At 63.0% G+C, this 20,191-nt stretch overlaps 2 protein-coding genes across 3 annotated transcripts; both read right to left on the bottom strand.

Annotated features, from left to right (window-relative positions):
- Positions 1-684: 684 nt before the first annotated feature.
- On the bottom strand, positions 685-10,265 carry P4HB (prolyl 4-hydroxylase subunit beta). The gene is made up of 11 exons (XM_047833158.1): positions 10,045-10,265; positions 8,942-9,148; positions 7,393-7,526; positions 7,119-7,256; positions 3,874-3,978; positions 3,564-3,689; positions 3,182-3,382; positions 2,734-2,854; positions 2,439-2,620; positions 2,246-2,332; positions 685-1,579 (listed from the first exon to the last, which is right to left on the bottom strand). The coding sequence occupies exons 1-11, from the start codon at positions 10,193-10,195 to the stop codon at positions 1,499-1,501; spliced, it is 1,533 nt and encodes a 510-aa protein (XP_047689114.1). The 5' UTR covers positions 10,196-10,265; the 3' UTR covers positions 685-1,498.
- A 4,648-nt stretch (positions 10,266-14,913) lies between these two features.
- On the bottom strand, positions 14,914-18,995 carry ARHGDIA (Rho GDP dissociation inhibitor alpha). Of its 2 annotated transcripts, none has more exons than XM_047833906.1 (6): positions 18,872-18,995; positions 17,186-17,405; positions 16,987-17,070; positions 16,613-16,689; positions 16,461-16,524; positions 14,914-16,297 (listed from the first exon to the last, which is right to left on the bottom strand). In XM_047833906.1, exons 2-6 carry the CDS (start codon positions 17,373-17,375, stop codon positions 16,098-16,100), a joined length of 615 nt encoding a protein of 204 aa, XP_047689862.1. In that variant the 5' UTR covers positions 17,376-17,405; positions 18,872-18,995; the 3' UTR covers positions 14,914-16,097. The 2 variants fall into 2 exon arrangements, with proteins under 2 accessions (XP_047689862.1, XP_047689861.1); XM_047833905.1 differs by lacking the exon at positions 18,872-18,995 and adding an exon at positions 17,925-18,346.
- Between the last annotated feature and the right edge of the window lie 1,196 nt (positions 18,996-20,191).

Consider the following 20,191-nt stretch of genomic DNA (forward strand, 5'->3'; position numbering starts at 1 on the left):
CCACGCGAAGGGGCCTGGCTCTGGCGCAGTTGGGTCCACAGGGTCACCCACACCGGTCGCTGGGGCAGGGAGCACAGGATTGGACCCCGCCTCCCCCTCCCCCGTGGCAGCCTCACTCTGTGCCGGGTTTCCTCCTCTGGAGGCTGGAGGCCGTGCGCCCCCTGGGGGAGCGGCTCCCATTTTGGAGGGCAGGGCCGCCGTCCTCCCACTGAAGCTGAACGGCGGCGCCAGCTCACCTTTCCGCGGCTAGGCGTCTCGTTGTGCCAGCAGGACGGAGGCACCGCACACCTGAACCCGGGAGCGGACCAGCTGGAGAGCTGCCGGCACAGGCCACCCGAGACCGGAGAACGGGGGAAGGAAGCCCAGCTACGGGCAACGCTCAGCGTGGGCTACTGAGCTGGGGAGGCAGCACGGGTCTGGTCGGCGCTGCCCAGAGTGCTCACACCGGGTGCTCCCTGCCCGCTGGCTGGCTGTGGACCGTTCGCCTGGGGGGGGGGGGGGGGGGGGGCGGGAGCAGCGCCTCCACCTGGTGACCTGCAGGCGGTCACCACCTCGGGCTGACGACCCAGGAGACTCCTGTGGCTCCCGTGTTGGCGCCACGTGCCGCCAAGAAAGGCCCTGGCGAGAGGCCCCACCCAAGCCCAGGCCCCGGAGGGACCGTAGAGCAGAGACGACGAGAGGTAGTAAAATTTGAACTTTATTTGGCCAAAATGTGTTCAATTCCAATATTGTGGTGGAAATGCCTGAAAACTGTCAACGTTTGGTTCGGCTCAAGCACTCCTGACCATTTCCCAGCCTGGAAATGGGAGGTTCTGCCTGGCACGGGCCTCAGGTTACCCTGGAGGTCACAGAACGGGGGGCCTGGCTCGGGAAGGATGGGGGGCTGCCCGGGGCTCGGCCGGCACCCACCACCCCTCCAGGCACAGAAGGCCCCCCGCCTTCCCCACCGTGCCAAAGCGTCCATTTAACCAAACACCGGGAGAACCACGCTCAGCCATGGCAACACCGGCATGTGGAGAGTGGCTGTCCAGGCCGGCCGGGCCCCTCCCCGAGCAGGGGACAGGAGTCTCCGGGGAGCCACGGCCAGAGTGGAACAGACACCCTGACGTCCAAAAATGTCTAAAAATCCCACCGATGGCATGTTCAAAAGTGACAGTATAAACCTAACAGGAAGGAGGCTTCACCTGCCCGAGATTCCGAGACATTTTAACGAGCACTTTGGACAAAACCATGTACGAAAAAGTACATCACGATTTAAAAAAAAATGGCCCAGAAGATGGGCTGGCCTGGAGATAAATCCCTTTCCAAAGATTGAAAAGCAAAGGGTGATGGGTTTCGATTTACACATGTGTTAGAATGAAGTGTTGCTTCAGAAAGTTCCCTGCATTTCCGATGGACGTTCCCTCCTTCCGGGGAGGGGCCCCAGCTTCCGGAGGCCGCGCCGCTGGGTGTGCGGCCATGAGGTGCCGTGTCTGGGCGCCAGGGTCTGGCCTCCGTGTCACAGTTCATCCTTCACAGCTTTCTGATCGTCATCTTCCTCCAGGTCAGGCTCTTCCGCCTCTTCCAGATCTTCTAGGTCCTGGGGCGCAGCAGGAAGAGGGAGGGAAGCAAGCACATGGGTCAGGAGGGACCAGGAGGGACCGGGAGGGAATGGGAGGGACCAGGAAGGACGGGGCGGGGCCTCGGTCAGCCAGACACTGGCTGGCCCTTTGGGCAGAAGCAGCCAACTGTCGGCTCTCAGAGCTTCTGCCCACAAAACGGTGCAAGGGGAGCCCGGGACCCCAGCCTCCAGGGTTTGTGGGGCCGCCGACAACCCGCCGACCACACCCCACTGAACTGACCACTGCCCTGGCCCCCGCCCCCACACCACCCTGCCCTCTGGCCTGGGCACACACCAGCCTCCACTCTCCCCAGCCGCCCACGGCTGCACGGACAGGCCCAAGCTGGTGTCCGGCAGGACGCCTCAGCCGGCGGCCGGGGAGGAGCGTCCGGGTCCAGCGCAGTAGGGAGCCTCACGGGACAAGTAAGTCTCTTAAGCAAATGTCAGCATTTAAAGGCCCCTCTCGGGTGCTCCGTACTGCGTCTTCATCAGGGAGGATGGCTCTGCGGGGCACGGTGAGGGCTTCCCGGCAGCCCCCCAGCCCGGGTCCCCGTGCCTGCCTCAAGTGGCGCCCACGGAAGCCTGTCCCATGGACTACAGGGTGTGACCCAGAGGCTGGCCGGGCGGAACCAACGTGCCACTTACATCGTCGTCTCCGGCCCCGTCCTGCCCACCGCTCTCCAAGAACTTCTTAAAACCGTCTAGTGTCCGCTCCCCGTTGTAATCAATGACCTGGGGTGGCGGGGAGAGAGGGGGAGCGAGAATGTGAATCAGGGAGCCGGTCCCGCGCTCCCCGGCCCTGCCCCCCTCCTCCCCCAGCCCCCCGCCGGAGGCGCACCGCTCTGTCGGCGCCGGCTGGGAAGAACTTCAGTGTGGGGAAGCTGTGCACTTTGACGGCCTCCACCTCGTTAGCCGTCGAATCCATCTTGGCGATGACGACGTTTTCGTGGTCCTTGTACGTCTCTCCCAGCTTGTCCCAGATGGGGGCCAACTGTTTGCAGTGCCCACACCACGGGGCATCTGGAAGAGAGCAGCGGAGTCCCCCCCTTGGGCCGAGGAGCCGCTTTCTGCCCACCCCCGGCCCGCTGGCCCTCGTGGGGGACACGCGCACGAGCGGAAGAGGCTCCACTTACAGAATTCCACGAAGACGTTCTTTTTCTCGTCAAAAGCAACTTCTTCGAAGTTTTTCCCGACCAGCACTTTGACGGGCTGCTTGTCCCAGTCTTCGGGCAGCTCCTGGCTCATCAGGTGGGGCTGGAGGGCAGGCAGAGCAGGGTCAGGGATGGCTCAAGACCCCACTGGCCCCCAGGACCCCCACCCCGGCCCGAGACACACAGGGACCAGAGCTGCTCACGGAGCCTCGGGAGAGGGCCGAGCCCACGGGGTCGGGGCTGCTCTGTGCTCCCCAAGCAGTGGGACCACCGCGTCTCTCCCCAAGCATCTTCACGCCATCTGGGACCCCGTCCACAGGAGTCCACGCTCAGCTCGGACACCTTCCAGATGCAGCCGCAGGGAGCCCGGGACCCCAAAGGCCGAGAGGCTGGCGCGGGCCGGCTCCACCTCGGGATGTGGCTCCCCCACCTTGATCTTGCCCTCCAGGAAGCGGTGGCAGAACTCTTCGATCTTCGCCGCCGTCAGCTCGTCCGACTCCGGCTTGTACTTGGTCATCTCCTCCTCCAGGGTGATGAGGCGCACGGCGGGGCACTCCTCCTTCTTGAGGCCGAAGAACTCCAGGATCCGCTGGTTGTCCGTGTGGTCGCTGTCGATGAAGATGAACAGAATCTAGGGGAGAAGCGGCAGGTGAGGCGGGGGACCGCAGGCAGCTTCCGCTCCCCTGCCTGGCTGCTTCCCGCCACGCACACTGTGCAGACTCGCACCGCCACGGCCTGGCCCTCCCAGAGGGACCCGGGAGCCGCAGAGAGCCCCGGGCCACCCTGCAGCCTGAGTCACTTGAGCCGCTCACCTTCCCCTTGAAGCGCTCGGCGGCCTTCTTGAAGTTGCTCAGTTTGCTCTCATAGTCAGACACGCTCTTGGGCAGGAATAGCAGGATGTGAGTCTTGATTTCACCTCCGAAAATCTTCGGGGCTGTCTGTGTTGTAAACAGAGGTTACTGGGTCTGAGCCACGAACTAAGCCATTTACACAGAACGTTCTCTCAACGGCTGCGATGCCACCGCTGCCACGATCTGTACGTGGGGGTTCCTGGGGTCGGGACCCCACGACCCTCCCACACCGCCCCGCCCTCAGGACTCAGGACCCACAAGAAAGCCGCACCTGCTCAGTGAACTCGATGACCAGCGGCAGCTGGTTGTGCTTGATGAAGTCCAACAGCTTGTCTTTGGTGATGTCCCCCTCGAAGTTGTTCCGGCCTTCATCAAACTGTGGGCACAGAGAGGGCTGGGAGAACCTCGGTCCTCCCAAAGCCTCCCATGCCGCCCCCCCCCCCCCCCCCGCCCCCAGAGCCCAGGTTCGGCCCGGCACAGCAACCCGGAGTTGCGACAGCAGAAGCCACACGCCTCTGTCCACCGAACAGAGCCGGATGAGGGCTGCAGACAGCAGCCTCTTCCGGGCACTGAGCCACAGCGACACCAAGGGGAGAGTGTGGGGCCCTTCCAGAACAGCTGCAATTTCGTGCTCTTGCTCAGAACACGCGTTCTCCCGAGTGTGCTATGCCCTCAGATCAAAGCAGAGTGACAAGGGACGTCCCGACAGACTGACATCAGCCAGGTCTGCCCTCCACAAGGTGGAGGCTAGAAAGCAGCAGAACCCGAACACGCTCACCACTCAAATGCAGTTGCCTAGGAAAAACTAACTTTCACAAGACCTTCTGATTACACGTAACTGTTACTTAGACGGACGAGTTCTTATTTAAGTAGGCTCCATGCCCAATGTGGGACTTGAACACACAACCCTGAGATCAAGAGTCACTCACTCTACCGATGGAGCCAGCCAGACACCCTAGACGGTTAGGGTCTTAGAAACATTTCTCGGTTCTGATTCCTGACCTGGTGAAAATCAATAGATAGAATCCACAGCAACAGAATCTCTTTGGGATCCCCAGTAATATCTAAGAGTTTCAGAGGTCCTGAGGCCCCGAAGCTGGAAAGCTGTTGCTATAGACCAGAGAGGCCCACGGGCAGCCGTGCAGCGAAGCTGCAGCCCTGGCTCTGGGTGGAGCACAGAGACCACTCCCAGCACAAAAACGATGTTGTGTCTACACCTGTTCACACGAGCATCTCATCCTTCCCTCTGAACTCTCGAATGAGTCCCACAGAGAGAAACTGCTCACCTTTTCTTCCCAGTCATTTCCAGTTACACTTCCCCAAAGGAACTTCCAGAAAAGCAGGTGGCCACTCCCTGCTCCCGCCAACATCACATTACAGCCTGACCTTCATTCAGCTCGACTATGACACTGGCTGCTAAAGTTAGACCAGATCGAGGGCCAGGTGCCAGGGGCCACGAGCACAGCACCCCCAGGAAAAGCTGAAGCCTGCTCTCTCTTCCCCAAACCCAAGGAGAAGAGGGGAAAGGGGATGAAAAGCCAAGGCCAGGGGGCCCGGCTCCACCAGGCATGCTCCTGAGCCCCTACCAGGGGCGCACAAGCCCCCACTGCTCCAGAACCGTACCGCCAGCCCCTCCGAGCAGTGAGCGGTGTGCCCAGTTTCATGCCCAGAGGCCCAAAGAACAGAGTTGCCGCACGCACCTGTCTTGAGACACAATCTTTTTAGTACTGGGGTCACGTCACGCTACAGTCCCCCCCTACTTCAGTAAAAAGCACACAACCGGCCTTCATTCAGCCAGGGACAGTAGTGAAGCCCAGCCCCGTCAGGCCACAACGACAAACATCCCCAAAAGGCTCAACGCTGCAGGCAGCGGAGGACAGGCCTGGCCCGACACCTACTCCTACCCCTCAGTTTCAGGAAAGAAAAGCAAAGTAACCACCAGGACGAATAAAGACACAGAATAGCTCTCAAACCAGAAGTCCAACTGCCAGTGACCCATGACCCAAGCCGCCATCCGAGCCCCCATCCTTCCCAGCAGTGGCCTGCCCTGTCCCACTAGGGAGGTGCCTGACTCAGTGAGGCTGCCCACAGCGGCCCCTGGACAGACCCAACACACTGCAAGAAATGGGATCGAACAACCTAGAGAAAAGGGAACAAGAAAGACTGAGGAAACGGGCACGATGGAGAAAACGGGGGCCGGCCCAACAGAGCCGGGAGGGGCCAGACTTGAGCCTCCTCCTTCTCGTCCGTACAGTCTGTGACTGCAGCTGGGACCCATACTGACCCATGCGGCACAGAGTCCCCGGGGTCCTGCCAGGCCTCTGCTCGAGGCTGCCCCCACAACTGGCACCAGACCCAAGGGGTCACGTCACCCAGGCCGCGCCCAGTGCCCAAGACGACGGGGAGCCGAGGCCGGAGGACGCGTGAGAACCGGCGCTCTGGATTTTCAGGAGGTAGGAAAGCACGGTGTGGACGCGGGATGGCACATGGGTCTCGGCGGTCTCTGAGACACCCTCCCCCTCCGTCAGCCTCAACCTCAGGACCCAGGACTCTGGCCACCCGCAGAGGCCCATCCCACCCAGGCCCACCATGGGGGCCTCACAGCCCCTCCGTTCCCTCGCGGGGGGCGGGCGCTACGAGGATCTGGAATTGTTTTGAGGAAAGCAAGACTACAGAAACACTGGAGTGGCAAGGACGCTGGAACAGAGCCACCCGGAGCCACCTTGGTGTCCCCAGTCGACGGAAGCACAGCCACCTTAGCGTCCTCAGGAGTACAGCCGGGAGACACCCTCACCCCTCCCTGCCAGCCCCTGGCAAGGTGCCAGATGCGGCAGTTTCTACACAAGGTTACCTGTCTTCAGTCACTCGGCCCAGATGCCCTACACGTGGGGCGCACACGCACAATGGCCTTAGACCAGAAGCCGGCGACCTTTCTGACCACAGGGTTTCCTGCTTTGCTGGAGTTCCAAACCCGCCCTCTTCCCACCAGGACAAAACAGGAGCGAAAGGCCCGATCCTCATCCCCGAAGACACGCCTCCTGCCCCCTGCCCCTCTCTCCTGATTTCTGTCCTCCTCTGCCTGCCACCTGCACGGCCTCCATTTCCAGGGATCAAAAAGTTGAGCAAACAGGAGTGTCGGCCGCACGGCACCATCAACATAACTGATGCCTCGTACTAAGAATCACGTGCTTAGAAAAGGTTAAGGCGGCAGACCTTCCCGAATATTTTGCCATTTTCTTTTTTTCGGAAACACTGAACACTCCAGAGCAGCTCTGCCTTCATCAAACACGGCCCTGGAGCTGCCACTCGAGCCGGAACAACGGGCCCACAGCGCAAAGTCTGAAGGCCACTGTCTGAGTGGCTCCTATGGTCTGACGTTGCCAACAGGCCCCCGATAAGTCCAGCTGGCGGTCCAGCGCCGCCCGGGCAAGGTTCTCAGGGGCTGGAAGTGATAAGGAAAGCAGCCCCCCCGCGGTGTCTCCATGCCCTGGGCGGGGCTGCTGGAGGGCCACTTACCTTCTTGAAGAGCACAACCCCATCCTTGTCCAGCTGGTATTTGGAGAACACGTCGCTGTTGGACGTGATCCCAAAAGGTATGTCATCGATGGCCTCCGCTGCCAGCAGGAACTGCTTGGCAAAGTCCGACTCCACATCCTACAGAGAAGCAGCAGAGGTGGCCACTCACCCAAGCACCGAGGGTCCCGCCCGGGCCGCCAGCAGGACCGACAGGCAGTACCCAGACCACAGGGAACCTTTCCCCGACGACGGGGCGCAGTGTCGAAGCCTCTACCTTGAAGAAGCCGATGACGGTCACTTCGCTGGACTCCAGCAAGGCCTCCGCGGCGGCCCTGTCGGGCAGCGTGCTGGCGGCGGGGCCGGTGCGTTTCTTCAGCCAGTTCACGATGTCCTCAGCTTCTCTGCCAGCTGCACCCAAATACAGGCGGGTTCCGCTGAAAACCAGGGCCCACCCTCCCTGCCCGTTCTCTGAGCTCTCTGCCAAGACCGGGGCTCAACACTCTCCTTCCAGAAGAGGAACCTTGTCTACGCGCCTGTGCAAATCCTAGCGCTAAGGACACTATTCTGTCTCTTGAGAAACCGGGACTGGGTGTGAAGCAGGGGAGACGCAGCGGCTGCCCCCAGGGTAGCAGAATCACGCCGCCGCCCCCTCCTCTAAGCCCTCTGCACTTTCTAAATCCCTCGACGCTTAAATTCATCAAACACACACTTTCCCCCAGGGGCCTCGCTCTAGGCTCCATCATAATTAAAGATGTGATGGAATTCAAAAAATAAAAAATAAAAAAAGGCTGCTCGACCCCCGCCTTCCCCGAGCTCTAGCTGGCCTGGGACATGCGGGCCGCTCAGGGGTCCCTGTCCTCGGCCTGGCCCTCCCACACGCCTCCCAGACCAGCAAAATGAGAGCGATCAGGCTCCCGCACGCCACCCAGAGCTGACAAGCCGAAAAGGTAGAAGCCTGCTCCTCCTAGGACTGAGGCCGAGGAGGGCCTTCCTCCCCTCAAAGCATCCGGCCACCTGGCCCGGCACGAGGAGGGTGCGGGGCTCACGCTTAGAAGGATTCTCCTAAGTGGCAACGAGATGCTGACTCATCAGTGCCAGGTGGAGTTAGGAGCAGCTGTCTCATTCACCAAACCTAAGCGCGAGCAATGGGACCGTGGGAACTCTGCACTTCCTGTCCCGAGAGCGAACCCAGGCGAACGTGTGAACAACAAGACAGCAGCCTAGTAAGAACACCAGAGCCGCAGACGTCAGAATCAACGAGGCCGCTCGAGAGCATTCTGACAGAAGAGCCACAGAACCGGTTCTGTGGACAAAAGTCTCTCCTCTTGTCCCGGTACCTACCAGGCTACAAAGGGGCCCAGGCCCCAGGAGGCAGCCTGAGGGGCCAGGCCTTGCACTTGAGCTCTGCCAGGACAGGTGAGTGACGCCAGCCTGTCACCCAGTGGCTCTCAGCCTCAGCCCTTGCCCTGGGGAAGGCCCTGGGCACTTGGCTTGGCACACCGGACAGTCCCAAATCGCTACACCTGTTGCTCCAAGTGGGCCCGAGGGCCCCAGCCTTCCTCCTCTCACTGGTCAACCTTAGGACAAGCCTCAGCTTGCCACCCGCCCCGGAAGGATGTCCCTCTCTACCTGACGCACTCTTCGGGGATGGGAGCACTTTCCTCACGAGAGCGTCAGAGGCTGACCTCGACTGAGAACCCAGTCTGAGACCAGGTTCCCCGCCTTGCCTCTGAAAGCGGGCCTCCCCACCTCTCAGGTCTCTCCCAAAGGCTGCAGGCACACCCCTGTCTGCCGGGAAGAGAAGGGCGGTGCGGCAACCACACCTGTGTACTCTCTGGGGGCAGCGGTGTCTCCGTTCTTGAAGAACTTGATCGTAGGGTAGCCACGCACACCATACTGCTGAGCCAGATCGGACTCCTCGGTGGCATCTACCTTTGCCAGTCTGATCTCCGAGCCTTCCGCCTTCAGCCTGCCAGCTGCTTTGGCATACTCGGGGGCCAGAGCCTTGCAGTGGCCACACCATGGCGCATCTGGAAAAGAAACGGATGCTGGAAAGCAGCGTCGACCAAGTTCCACCGCTTCCCCCACCTTCTCCTGGCACTTCCTTCCATAAAAATCTTATCTACTCACCAAGATAACCCCCCTGAACCCACAGGGCTGAGCTGATAGCTTGACGCTCTTGGGCAATATTGGTACAGAGGCCACGAACGACAAACTGACACCAGACCCCAAGCTGCTTGGCACGGGACAAACGATGGGTGACTTCCCATCATCTGCAGGCAGTGAGGACGGTCACGTCTCTGGGATCTCCCAGAGAAGTCAAAAGGCCAGCGCCTCGGCACCTGTACGCTCAGCAAGACCTAGTGGTGAATGTGCAACGCACACCTGTGCACACCTGCCCCAAGACTCCCACTTAAAAGCGACTCTTTGCCAGCTCAGGTTAGCAGCTCTGGCGGGCTGGAGCTTTCCACCCCAGGTAGTGCTTACACACTTATAAACACAGACGGCGGTGCTGAGTCTGCGTGACAGCACTGCTAAAGCGAGCGGTATGGGGTTGAAGGTGGGGCGCTCTGGGATCAGTCCTGGGGGGCGGTCAGGGGGCTGGACCCCGGCGTGCTCTTCTGTATTGGTGGCAGCTCACACAAGGCTAACGGAGGGCCCCTGCCATGTGGACGTAAGGCACAAAGCATGTCCTGGCTGTCGGCCTGCGGCCAGCCTTGGGACCCGGCTCAAGCAGGAGGGATGCCCCCAGGACGTGGGCAGCGCGGGGACGCCGACAGCAGCTCTGCGCGCCTCACCAGCCCGGGACTGCGCCTCCTGAGTGGGGGCTGGATGCTGACAGCCCCGGAGACCCCCGCCCGTCCCGCCGGCCCCCCCGCGTCCCCGCCCCGCCACGGCGAGGCCCGGCCAGGCCGGCGGCACTCACAGAACTCCACCAGCAGGTACTTGTGGGCCGCCAGCGCCTCCTCGAAGTTGCCCTTGTGCAGCACCAGGACGTGGTCCTCCTCCTCCGGAGCGGCGGCGCCCGCGCGCGTCAGCACGGCCAGGGCCAGGCAGAGCAGAACGCGGCGCAGCATGTCGGCAGCGGGCGCGGCGCTTCGGTTGGCGCCGCCGGGACAGCGAGGCCACGAGAGCGCGCGCCGGCCGCCCCGCCCCTATAAGCCCGGCCGCCGCCGCGCGCGCGCCCGCCTGCGCCCACTCTCGATTGGCTGGCGGGCTCCGGGGCCCACCTCCAAAGCGTTCGCATTGGCTGTCCGTTCTGGCCCCCGACCCCGGATTCGAAATCGCCGTGGGGGCTTCCCTCGCCCTCGCCCGAGATTGGCCGGGGAGCTCGCGCTCGCACTCTACCCGGTTTTTTCATTGGCTCCCCATGGAGAACTTTCTCTCCCTCGACTTGTGACTGGTGGCTTTCTCCTACACCTTCCGCGGGTCTGGAATGGCTGCTACCTTTGGAGGCCAGGATCTGCGGCTCCTGATTGGCCAAGAGATACGCGCACGCCCGCGCGATCCGTCGTCAAACGTGGCAGTGGGGCGGAGCTCCCGAGTGAAGGGCGGAGCTGCGTCTGCGCCTCTGAAACCCTTCGTGTTGCATTCTGATTGGACGGCTTGTCCTTAACTGACACCGCCCCCCCAGCTCTGTGAGTCGGCAGGTGAGCCTACGCAACTTCCGGTGCGCGTGAGGGTCGGGCGGTGCGTGCCGCGAGCCCAGCACCGCGGCTGGCGGGGCTGGCGGGGCCGGCGGGGCCGGCGGGGCTCGGCCGTCTCGGGCGGTGCCGGCGGCGGGTCGGGGACGCCGAGGCCGAACGTGATACGGCCGGAAGGCCGGCGAGGAGGCTCACCAGAACGGGCGCAGGAAGAGGGAGGTTGGGCCGCTGCAGCTGAGGGTCCAAAAGCGGGGGACTCGGGGTCCCGGGGGAGGCCGACTCGGGGGGCCGCGCACCTGCCTCCCCGCCGGCTGCCGATTCCTGCTGGCTGTCTGCGAGCCATCCCGGGCCCCTGGGCGCGCTGCCCTCCGCGGCGGTGACCACCTGGCACCGAGGCGACGGGAACTCCCGTAACTTTTTTATATTCAGATGTTGCGTTGGTATTTTGTATACGTTGGGCTAAATTAAAATGTTTGACTAGCTTCTAGAAATTTTAAAATATCGTTTGTGGCTCCCACCCTGTTTTTGCTGGACGGCGCTGCTCTAGACTGATCCGCCGTCCCTTTCCGTCACTGCTCAAAGCCTCTGCCACCACGTCTGCTTTTCCCTGGCAGCCCGCCCCACCCCCACCCCTGGAACAGACCGTTTGTCTCCAGGAAACCTTCCTCTTCATTTGTATTCGCTTTCTCTGTTGCGAAACGCCACCACCAGTAGCTTTGAGACTGCTCATCAATTTAATAGCATGGCAGGAAGAAGAGAAACACGCCCACGTTAAATGTACACGTTGGCTGTAATAACATCCTCGTTTCAGAAATGGTAAGACAGAAAAAAACACACTTTCGTGCTTTTGAGAGTTCACATTTGTCGAGGGGTTGCTTTTGGAGGGGAGGGCATGTGTTCCTGTCTCTCCTGTGTGGGGCTGCCTCAACTGGTGTATGCACTCCTGAAGGTCAAGGCCGTGTTCTCTGCTCTTCCCCCAGTGCCAGGGGAGCAAGGTTCACAGAGGTGCTTGTACCTGCTGGCATCCGTGTCTTCACGGGGACGACTTGACAGGAGCTGGGACTTTGGGCATAGAAAGGCGGTGGACGTGTGCCTGGCAGGTGCCGGCCTGCGCCCCAGCCAGGGGGGCATGGGGTGGGGGAAGCCCTGGCCTGGGGCTTCAACAGATGAACGACAGCTCTTGCTAACAATTGCCAGCGGAGTCCTCCCCCTCTGCTCTCTGGGTATGGGTGGGGATTGCCTCATTGCTGCACTATCTCCTAACGTTTTTACGATTGCCACAACCCTTGTTTTACAGACCGCGGGGCCTGATACAAGGGTTATTTGTATCCTGTCTAGATTTCGGAAGCGCTCGTGAGACCAGGGTTTAGGTGCCTAAAGAGTGGGGTTTGAGTTTCTTCTGCTGGGGACAGTGAAGAGATACAGATACCACGACGACGAGTTTGTGCCAGCACGGAGGCAGCTTCGCCCCAGAGCCTACAGTCCCGACAAAGATGAGAACGTTGGGATCAAGGGGAGAGTAAAGCAGACAGGGGTGCAACGGCCGCGAATGAGCCTCCCTCTGGCCGAGTCTGCCTCCATGGCTGCAGCTGAGGGCGGCCGAAACGCACCTTGATGCGGGTGACTGGCCTCTGGCCTGACCCAGGCCCGGTATTCCGATACCTCAGCCGCACCAACGTGCCTTCGCCTCAGGATGCCTTTGCTCATCTTGAATTGGCCTCACGTACCAGCCCGTGCAGGAGCAGCAGAGCGGGGGTCTCAGCTGGAAGGAGGCCTGGTTTGGGGGAGGCCCGAGACCTCCTGTTTCTGTGGGGTTGGTCCCGGAACACAGGCTGGTTGACTGAACACCTCTGCAGGCCTCAGCTCTGAGGGGAGGCCCGGCTCCGTCTCATTCTTCCTAAGACCCTCTCACATACCTTCCAAAATCAGCTCCAGAGAGAGGCAGTGGGGCGTGTTCACCTTGTGCCCCAGGCCCTGGGCCGGAATGTGCCCTGGGAGGTTGGTGCCCCACCTGCCCCTGTGGCTGTGTCTCTGGGGACCCACACAACTACAGGACATCCTCCAGGCGTCGCATTCCCCGGAGAAGTTGCCCATTAAATAGCTGATGTTTTGATAAATACCGTTCTCAAAAGCAGAGTTCTCAGAATAAAACTGCCTTCCAACGCGTGATAGGGTTGGAAGGAGGGATAGGGTCGGATAGGGTGTGTGGAGGGAGTCATGGCAGGTTCACGGACACCCCAGAAGTGCTCGCTGGGCCACTGAAATCTGACTAGGTTCCCGGTCAGGCACTATCCCGCTGTCCTCTTCCTGTGCGTGCTGGGGGCGAGGTGGTGAGCATGCCCCCGGGGTGGGGGCTGCAGGCGTCCTGATCGTGGAGTGGGACTGCACGGGGGCATGAAGATTATCCTAAACCACAGTATTCGGTGATCAGTCACATCAGGGGTCCTGACCTGGTGACCATGGCACCCTCCTCAGTGGAAGGGAGGGCCCATCTTGGAGTGGATGAGGAGGTGGCAGCTTGGGGATTTCTGGGGGACGGGGAAGAGGACGGAAGGGAAGAGGGCCACAGACACCGGCTCCCAGACTGTAGACAGGTTCAGGGTGGAACCAGGAGGGTCAGATTAGACTTGGGACCCAAGAGCCACGTCCTGCAGGCACCACCCTGTGTTGCCCCTCAGCGGGGGCGGGGGACAAAGTCCTGGGGATTGGCAGTGTGCCTGTACAACTGGGCACTCTGGGTCCTGAGTTCACATGTCTAGTAAAGCTGGGGAAATCCAAGAGCAAAAGGAGTAGGCCTTCTGGCCTGACAGCCTCAGAAAGCCCTGGCCCAGGGCGCTGCTGACAACACAGGATTTCCCTGGGTTTAGAGGTTTGCACTGGACCTTTCAGGAAGTGTACTGGGAGAGGGAAGGTGGTGGCCCCAGCGCTACGGACTGACTGAGATGGGGCTTTCTGCCTCTGGGGGTGGGGATGAGCGCCAGAGGCAGCCGCGTCCGGTTCCGCGAGAAAGGCCTCAGAGCCCGGAACTGGTCTCACTGCAGCTCCCTGCCTGAGCCTGTCCCACTAGGCCTGTCTTGGGGGCTGCACGGCTCTGGCTCTGGGAGAGGTGGGTTAGGGTCTTTAACCCTGTGGAATCAAGAACTGGGGCCCAGGCTGCTTCCTGCTTGGGCTCTTGGGTCTGTGTCTGGGCAGGAAGTGCCATTTCCTCATGCCATCGAGCACGGGGCCCCCATAAGGAGGGTTGAGGCAGTGACCAGCCCTGCAGGAGCTGTCCTGGCACGGGCATGTGGCCCAGCCCAGCTGGCGATAAGCTGCCAGCTGAGCACACTGTGCTGGAAGCAACGGAAAGAGGGGCAGGCCGCCTTAGGTGTGGCCAGTAGAGGCTCCAGGAGAGCAGTCCCGCGTCCCCACTGTGTGGCACCTGACCGCTTTTGTGACCCACGTGGGCCAGGTAAGAGGGTGTCTGGAGCTTAGGTTGCCCACCCGCCCTTTCCTCATCCTGGGGTTGGGGAGGGGCGTCAAGGTTACTGAGTGCCCTGAGGGTGGTGCTTGGAGAGGAGGCAGGACCATCCTCCTCTCCACTCCCCACCACCCCAGGCCCCGCAAAGGCCTCGCCCGTCCCCGGTCCCCGGGATTGGCTGTTACTCAGGACTCTCCTCCGGGCACTTTTGCACCTTAGGCAGCGAGGGTCCTCTAGTCTCCTCCAGTCTACCCTCGCTTCGCCCTTTCCACCCTTGGACCGCTGATCCTGCCTGTTCCTGCAGCCCACAGCACTGACTCCCCCCCCCCCCCCCCCAGCACTACCGGAGGGCAGCGCCCCTCCCATCCCCTACCTGGATGTCTTGCCTGCCGCACAGGCCTCAAACCTCCAGCGAGGCTCCCCTTCTTCAGGGTTGGGGCATTTCCTGAGGAGCCGGTGCTCTAGACCCCAAGACGGGCCTACTCTCCCGTCCCTACTCTCCCTCCCACTGCCTCAAATCCGGGGGAACTTGGGCACTTTGGGGACTCCGGTTCCTCACCCACAGTGAACCCTGGCCGTTCCACATTAGTATGAAACTGGTCACAGAAGCGGCGGCCACCACCCAGGGAAAAAGCATTCCTGCTGCCTTCCTGCCCCCGCCCGCCAGGAGACAAGCAGCGCACACCCTGGCTCCTTTGGGGGAGTTTATTTCCCGGTCAGAAAAGGAGAAGCAGGTTCAGGCTCCTGGGCGTTCTAGGCCCCGTCCTGACAGGGAGGTGGGGGGGGGGGGGGGGCACGGGGAAGGTAGGGGAGGGGAGGCACAGGGGAGGGCTCCGACTGTGCGCGCTTGGTCCCACGGTTGTCCTGGCTGGGTGTGGGGAGGGCCTGCCGGGGACGGTGGCACCGAGCCTGGGGGCAGAGGTGGCAGGCCAGGGGGCCCAGAGGACGGCACATATGGAGGCAATAAATACTGACGGGCCAGGCACGCGACCCCGGGCCGGCAGGCCCGGGTGGGACACATAAGGCTCGGCCGCTGGCTCTGTCCGGCGAGGGCTGTCTGCTGGGGCCGTGGGCTCCAGCGCCGCCCACCGGGACAAAGAAGGCAGAGGCGTGAGGACACCCGGCCTCCCGGATGGGAACGGAGGCAACTTCAGTTTTGGCAATTTGGCTTTCCCAGAGCCCCTGGAGCCGTCCCCACAGCCCTGGCCGGGGGAGGGGGCCGGCTAGGCCCTGGCGGGCAGGGGAGCAGCAGCACATCCCACACGCTTCCCGGGGCCACGGGGATCGCAGATGGGGCGGGGACCGGGGAGACCACATGCTCATGCAGACACGGGGGGAGGGGTGGGGGGGTGGGGTTAGAGGTTAGTGACGGCCCCCACAGCACACGTTCCACATGTTAAGGCATCATGGTTAGACGGTTACTGACAGCGATGGATGAACTGACCGGGGACAGGTGAAAGCAGGAGGGTGGCCGGCCCCCAAGAGGCCTCCAATCATGCACCCCACCCCACCCCACCCCACCCCACCCCCGAAGAACAGGATTCAGGGCAACTGCCAAGGCCACGAGGTTCCCTTGGAAAAGCCGGGGCCTCAAGTCGGGTTAGGACAGGTGGGAGGGAACCTGAAGGGGTATGGAAAGGGAGGTGGAGGCCTGAGGTGCAGGCTCCCTCCCCTCTCTACCCCCCCAGCGCAGGCAGAAGCAGCAAGGCAAGGCCGCCGAGGAGGAGGAGGCCGGGGGCCCGCGGGCGGGTGGGGGGAGGGGGGGCAGGCCTGTCAGCACTTTGGTAGGGGGTTGGGATGGGGTGGGGGCGGTGGGGGTGGGGCACGTCAGACAGGTCCGTCCGTCCGTCTGTCCGAAGGCCCGCCCCCCGGGGCTCAGTCCTTCCAGTCCTTCTTGATGGTGAGGCTCCACTCCCACGACAGGTGGTCGGTCTTGTCATCGTCTGTGAAGCGGGACTTGATGTTGTAGCTGCCTCGAGCCAGCATGCCCTTGGGCGCCTCCTCCATGGGCGTCAGAAACTCGTACTCCTCTGCCCGGGGCCCATAGCTCCCCACCATGTAGTCGGTCTTGTCAACTGCACGTAGGAAACGCACAGGTCACCAGTGCCGCCCGCCTCCACCTGAGGCCGGGGACGCACACCGCTTCCTTCCTCTCTCCCTGCTGATCCCCGCGCCCTGGGCGGCCACCTCCGCCTGCCCCTTCCCACGGGCCAGCCAGGTGGCGCTCGCCTCACTCACTCTTGACGCCTTTCCTGTACGTGTGCTGGATGTACTTCATGCCGGACACGATCTCCCGGTTCACCTGCAGGGACACAACCCAAAGACGGCTCGGTGGGGCTCTCCAGGCCCAACTCCTCCCAGCACCCCCCGCCCCCCGGCGTCTGCCTTACTCGGAAAGAAATTTTTATCCGGTACTCCACGCCCTCCTTCAGCACAAAGGACTGCTTCTTGAAGCTCTCCAGATCACCTGTGCCGAGGAAGAAGCTTGTACTGAAAGGCTCGGCTACAGGAAGCTGCTCTGACCTCAGCATGTCCCCCGTCTGCAGCTGCAGGGCACCCCTTCCGCTCCCACCCTGACCCAGGCGGCCCCAGGTAGCCCCACCCAGGACCCAGGCCTCTCCAAAGTCAGAGTCCACAAACACTTCCTGGCTGCACTTCTCCGGCCCCCCACAAGAGGGCACCAGCATTCCAAAGGACTACTTTCAGCAGAGCCGGCAAGGTGCTGGGCGGCCTGGGCCGCAGAGGACCCCCGGATGCCACTCACCTGTCAGGTCCAGCTCCAGGGGGCCAGGGGCTGTGCTACACACCAGGGTCAGGCGGGTCACAACAACATTGGGGACGTTGGGGTCTGCGGAGTGAGAGCAGGTTAAAGCTCTACCCCGCTAGTGACTCGCAGGATGGGGGAGGCAGCAGAAACCCCAAAGTGACAGGTGTCCCTCTCAGCACTGCCTCAGCCCACTTACCAGCAGACACAGCTACACGGCCCAACAGGGCCTCCTTGTACTTGCGCAGACTCTCGTCATCCTTGTCCAGCTCCTGGATCTCCTGGATACTCTTCTGGGCGGGGGGCTTATAGTTGACCGAGTGCTCGTCCTCCTCATTCTCGGCTGCAATCTGTGCTAGCTGCTCAGCTGTGGGCTCCTGCTCGGCCATGCTCACTTACTCTAACTGGGTCTGGCACACCTGTGGGCAGGGACAGGGCTGTGGCAGCCTGAAGGGACCCACAGTGTCCACCTCTTCTGCCCCTCAGCGAGCCCCACAGCCAGCACAAGTTCGCTGTTGAAAAACCTCTCCAGGTAACCAGACTCTCTATTTGGACCCCGGGGGATAGTTGCCTTCTGGAAGAAAGCAGCTCCTAGCAGAGCTTTGCAAAAGGCCCAGACACAGACTCCTGAGGCCCAGAGGGAACCACACTCCTTGCCCTGCCCACCTCGGGGACCTGCTGGCACAGTCTGGACAGGGCATCCAGAACTAAGTGGGGCCTGGAGCCCGCTCCTCAGGGAGACCTGGCATACCTCTCCCGCCCTGGGGAAAGAGACAGACCACCAGGCCCAATTGACAGGGCCCCTGCGGGGTCACTTCTAAAGCCCTGCTGTTCTTTTGGAGCTGCCTAGACCCTCTCCCCAAGGGACACCTCCTCCTGGGTCTCCCTGACCAAGCACACTCCTTCGGCCTTGTTCCAACAGTGAAGCAAGGCCTCACCTTGCAAACGCAGGGCTCTCCTGGAGCTCAGACGACCTGGCCAGCCTGAGTCCCACAGGTGGGTCCCAAAAGTCATGAGGAACCCTAACCATCGGCTAATGTTCTTTCCAACTGTGAGGGTTTGTGACCTGCCTATGCTTTCAGGACCCTCGTTCTGGATCCTGGCCCAGAAGAGCTTGGGACAGCGCTGTGGGAACAAGGAGCAGTGCATGAGGCTGGCTTCAGTTAGGGATCCCCATCGCACCCCGCTAGAATCTGAGAAGTAGCGGAAACCACTCAAGTCCTCCTGGGCGGTAAGGGAAGTGGGCCACAGCCCGGTCACCACTAGACCTCAGGCTGCCCCAGAATGATCACCAACGCCTCTCCCCACGGGACCAGCCTAGCAGCCCGGAGCTGCCCGAGCAGCGGACCTCACAAAGGGCCGCTGGGAACCCCGAGCCGGCCGGCCGGCCGGCCGGCCAGCCGGCCGCCACTGGTGGGGTGGGGCCCGCCCGCTTTTCCAGGCCTCACGGCCGCTTCCTCTTAAATTCCTCTAAAATGCTCACGCCCTAACGCCACCCAAGTGCGGCCGCGGGCGACAGGCTCCTCCGAATGCGATGGCCGCGGCCCACACTTCCTTCCGCGGGGCCCCGCAATCTGGGCGGGCAGGCGCGCCGCGCAGGGTGGGGTGCTCGGAAACCCGGCAGGGGCGCGGTGCCCACGCTTCCCTGGCCGGGTGCCGGGCCCACCACCCCCGGGGAGGGGCCGCCGGGCCCGGGTCCAGCCGGCGCGCATCGGCGGGGAGGGGGCGCCGCGGGACTCGGGCGGCGGCCCCAAAGGAGGCCCGCACCGGCCCGCGCCCACCCCCGGCGGGCGGCGCGAACAAAGGCGCCGCACCCCCGGCCCCCGCGGCGCCCCCTCCCCAGCCCCGCCCCGCCCCGCCCGCCGCCGCCGCCGCCGCCGCTCACCGGAGGCTCGACCGCGCCGCTCTCACGCTCCCTCCCGCACGGAATGACGAACGTCGCCGCCCCGCCCGCGCGCGCCCGGCCCGCCACTTCCGGGGTCACGCGACTTCCGCTCGCGCCGGGCGGCGGCGGAGGGCGCATGCGCGCGCGCGGGCTGCCGGGAGCGCGCCGCCACCATCTTGTGGAGCCGGCCTCGCGGGCGCGTCCCGCGAGGGCGGGGCCGCCTGGGGGCTTCGCGCCCTTCGCTGCCGCTGTTTTCCGGCCCGGGACGGTCCTCGGGGCTCGGCCGCTCACCGTGGGCACGGGACAGTGTCGCAGCCTCCCGTGCGCCTTCCCCCGGCGCCCGTCCGTCGTGACATGTCCACGAGGTGCCGCGCGGGGGCGAGCCGGCGCTGTCGCCCCACCCCCGGCCGTGGACGCGCGCCCCGAGCCCCCGTGCCGCACGGCCGGCGCCGCGGGAGGGGGTTCGATCCGGAGGCTCCCGGCGTGCGCGGTCCGCCGCCCCGGACGGAAGCGGGCCGGTGTCCGAGGCTGGCCGCGCGCCGGGTCGAGGGAAAGTTCGTAGCAGCGGGAGGGACCTCGTGAAGCGCGAGGCCCTCTCGCGGGGCCCGAGTCCCTGAAGGACCCCCCCCATCGGGGGCGCGCCCCCCGCCGTCGCCCCCTCCCGACCCGCGAGGCCAGGCGGGGAACCCACGCGGGGGGGGGGGGGGAGGGGGCGCGGTTTCGGCCGCGAACTTAATGCAAAACAGTAACCTTGGTTATCTTTTGAAGATTCTCTCCTATTTGAGGAACATTTGCGAATTTTGTGTAACTTAAGAGTCGCGCTGGCGGCTCCTTGTGCAGAGAGTTGAGCTGCCCCGAAGCAGAGCCTTGTGCGGCTCCCTGTCATTGGAGACCCAGGGTACCACAGACCACTGTCCCGCACTGCTGGGTGGCTGGGTGAGGAGAGCGCTGCCCTCAGGTCACCCAAGTGCTTAAAAACAAAAGCAGAAAACCCTAGTGTGGAAAATTCCAAACGTGCATCTTGTTAGCGATCCGTGTGAGAACGTGCCCTGGAATTTAGCAGCCGCACACGCTTATTCTAGGGTTTCTGAGGATCAGGGCGCGGCTGAGCAGGTGCTCTGGCCCCCGCCTCTCAGGAGGCTGCAGTCCAGCACGTGCTGCGACCTGGAGGCCCAGTTCCTCGTGGCTTGGGGAGTTAGTGCCCTGTCACCCGCAGCTCCCGGCTGTGCACAGGGCTGCTCCCGGGTGAGGCCTCGGAGACGGACAGGTGGACAGAGAGCAGGCGCAAGGGAGCCGTCAAGCACTCCAGACGCAGCCGCG

The sequence above is a fragment of the Prionailurus viverrinus genome, chromosome E1 (genome assembly GCF_022837055.1).
Source record: "Prionailurus viverrinus isolate Anna chromosome E1, UM_Priviv_1.0, whole genome shotgun sequence".
In the NCBI taxonomy this organism is placed as follows: Eukaryota; Metazoa; Chordata; class Mammalia; order Carnivora; family Felidae; genus Prionailurus; species Prionailurus viverrinus.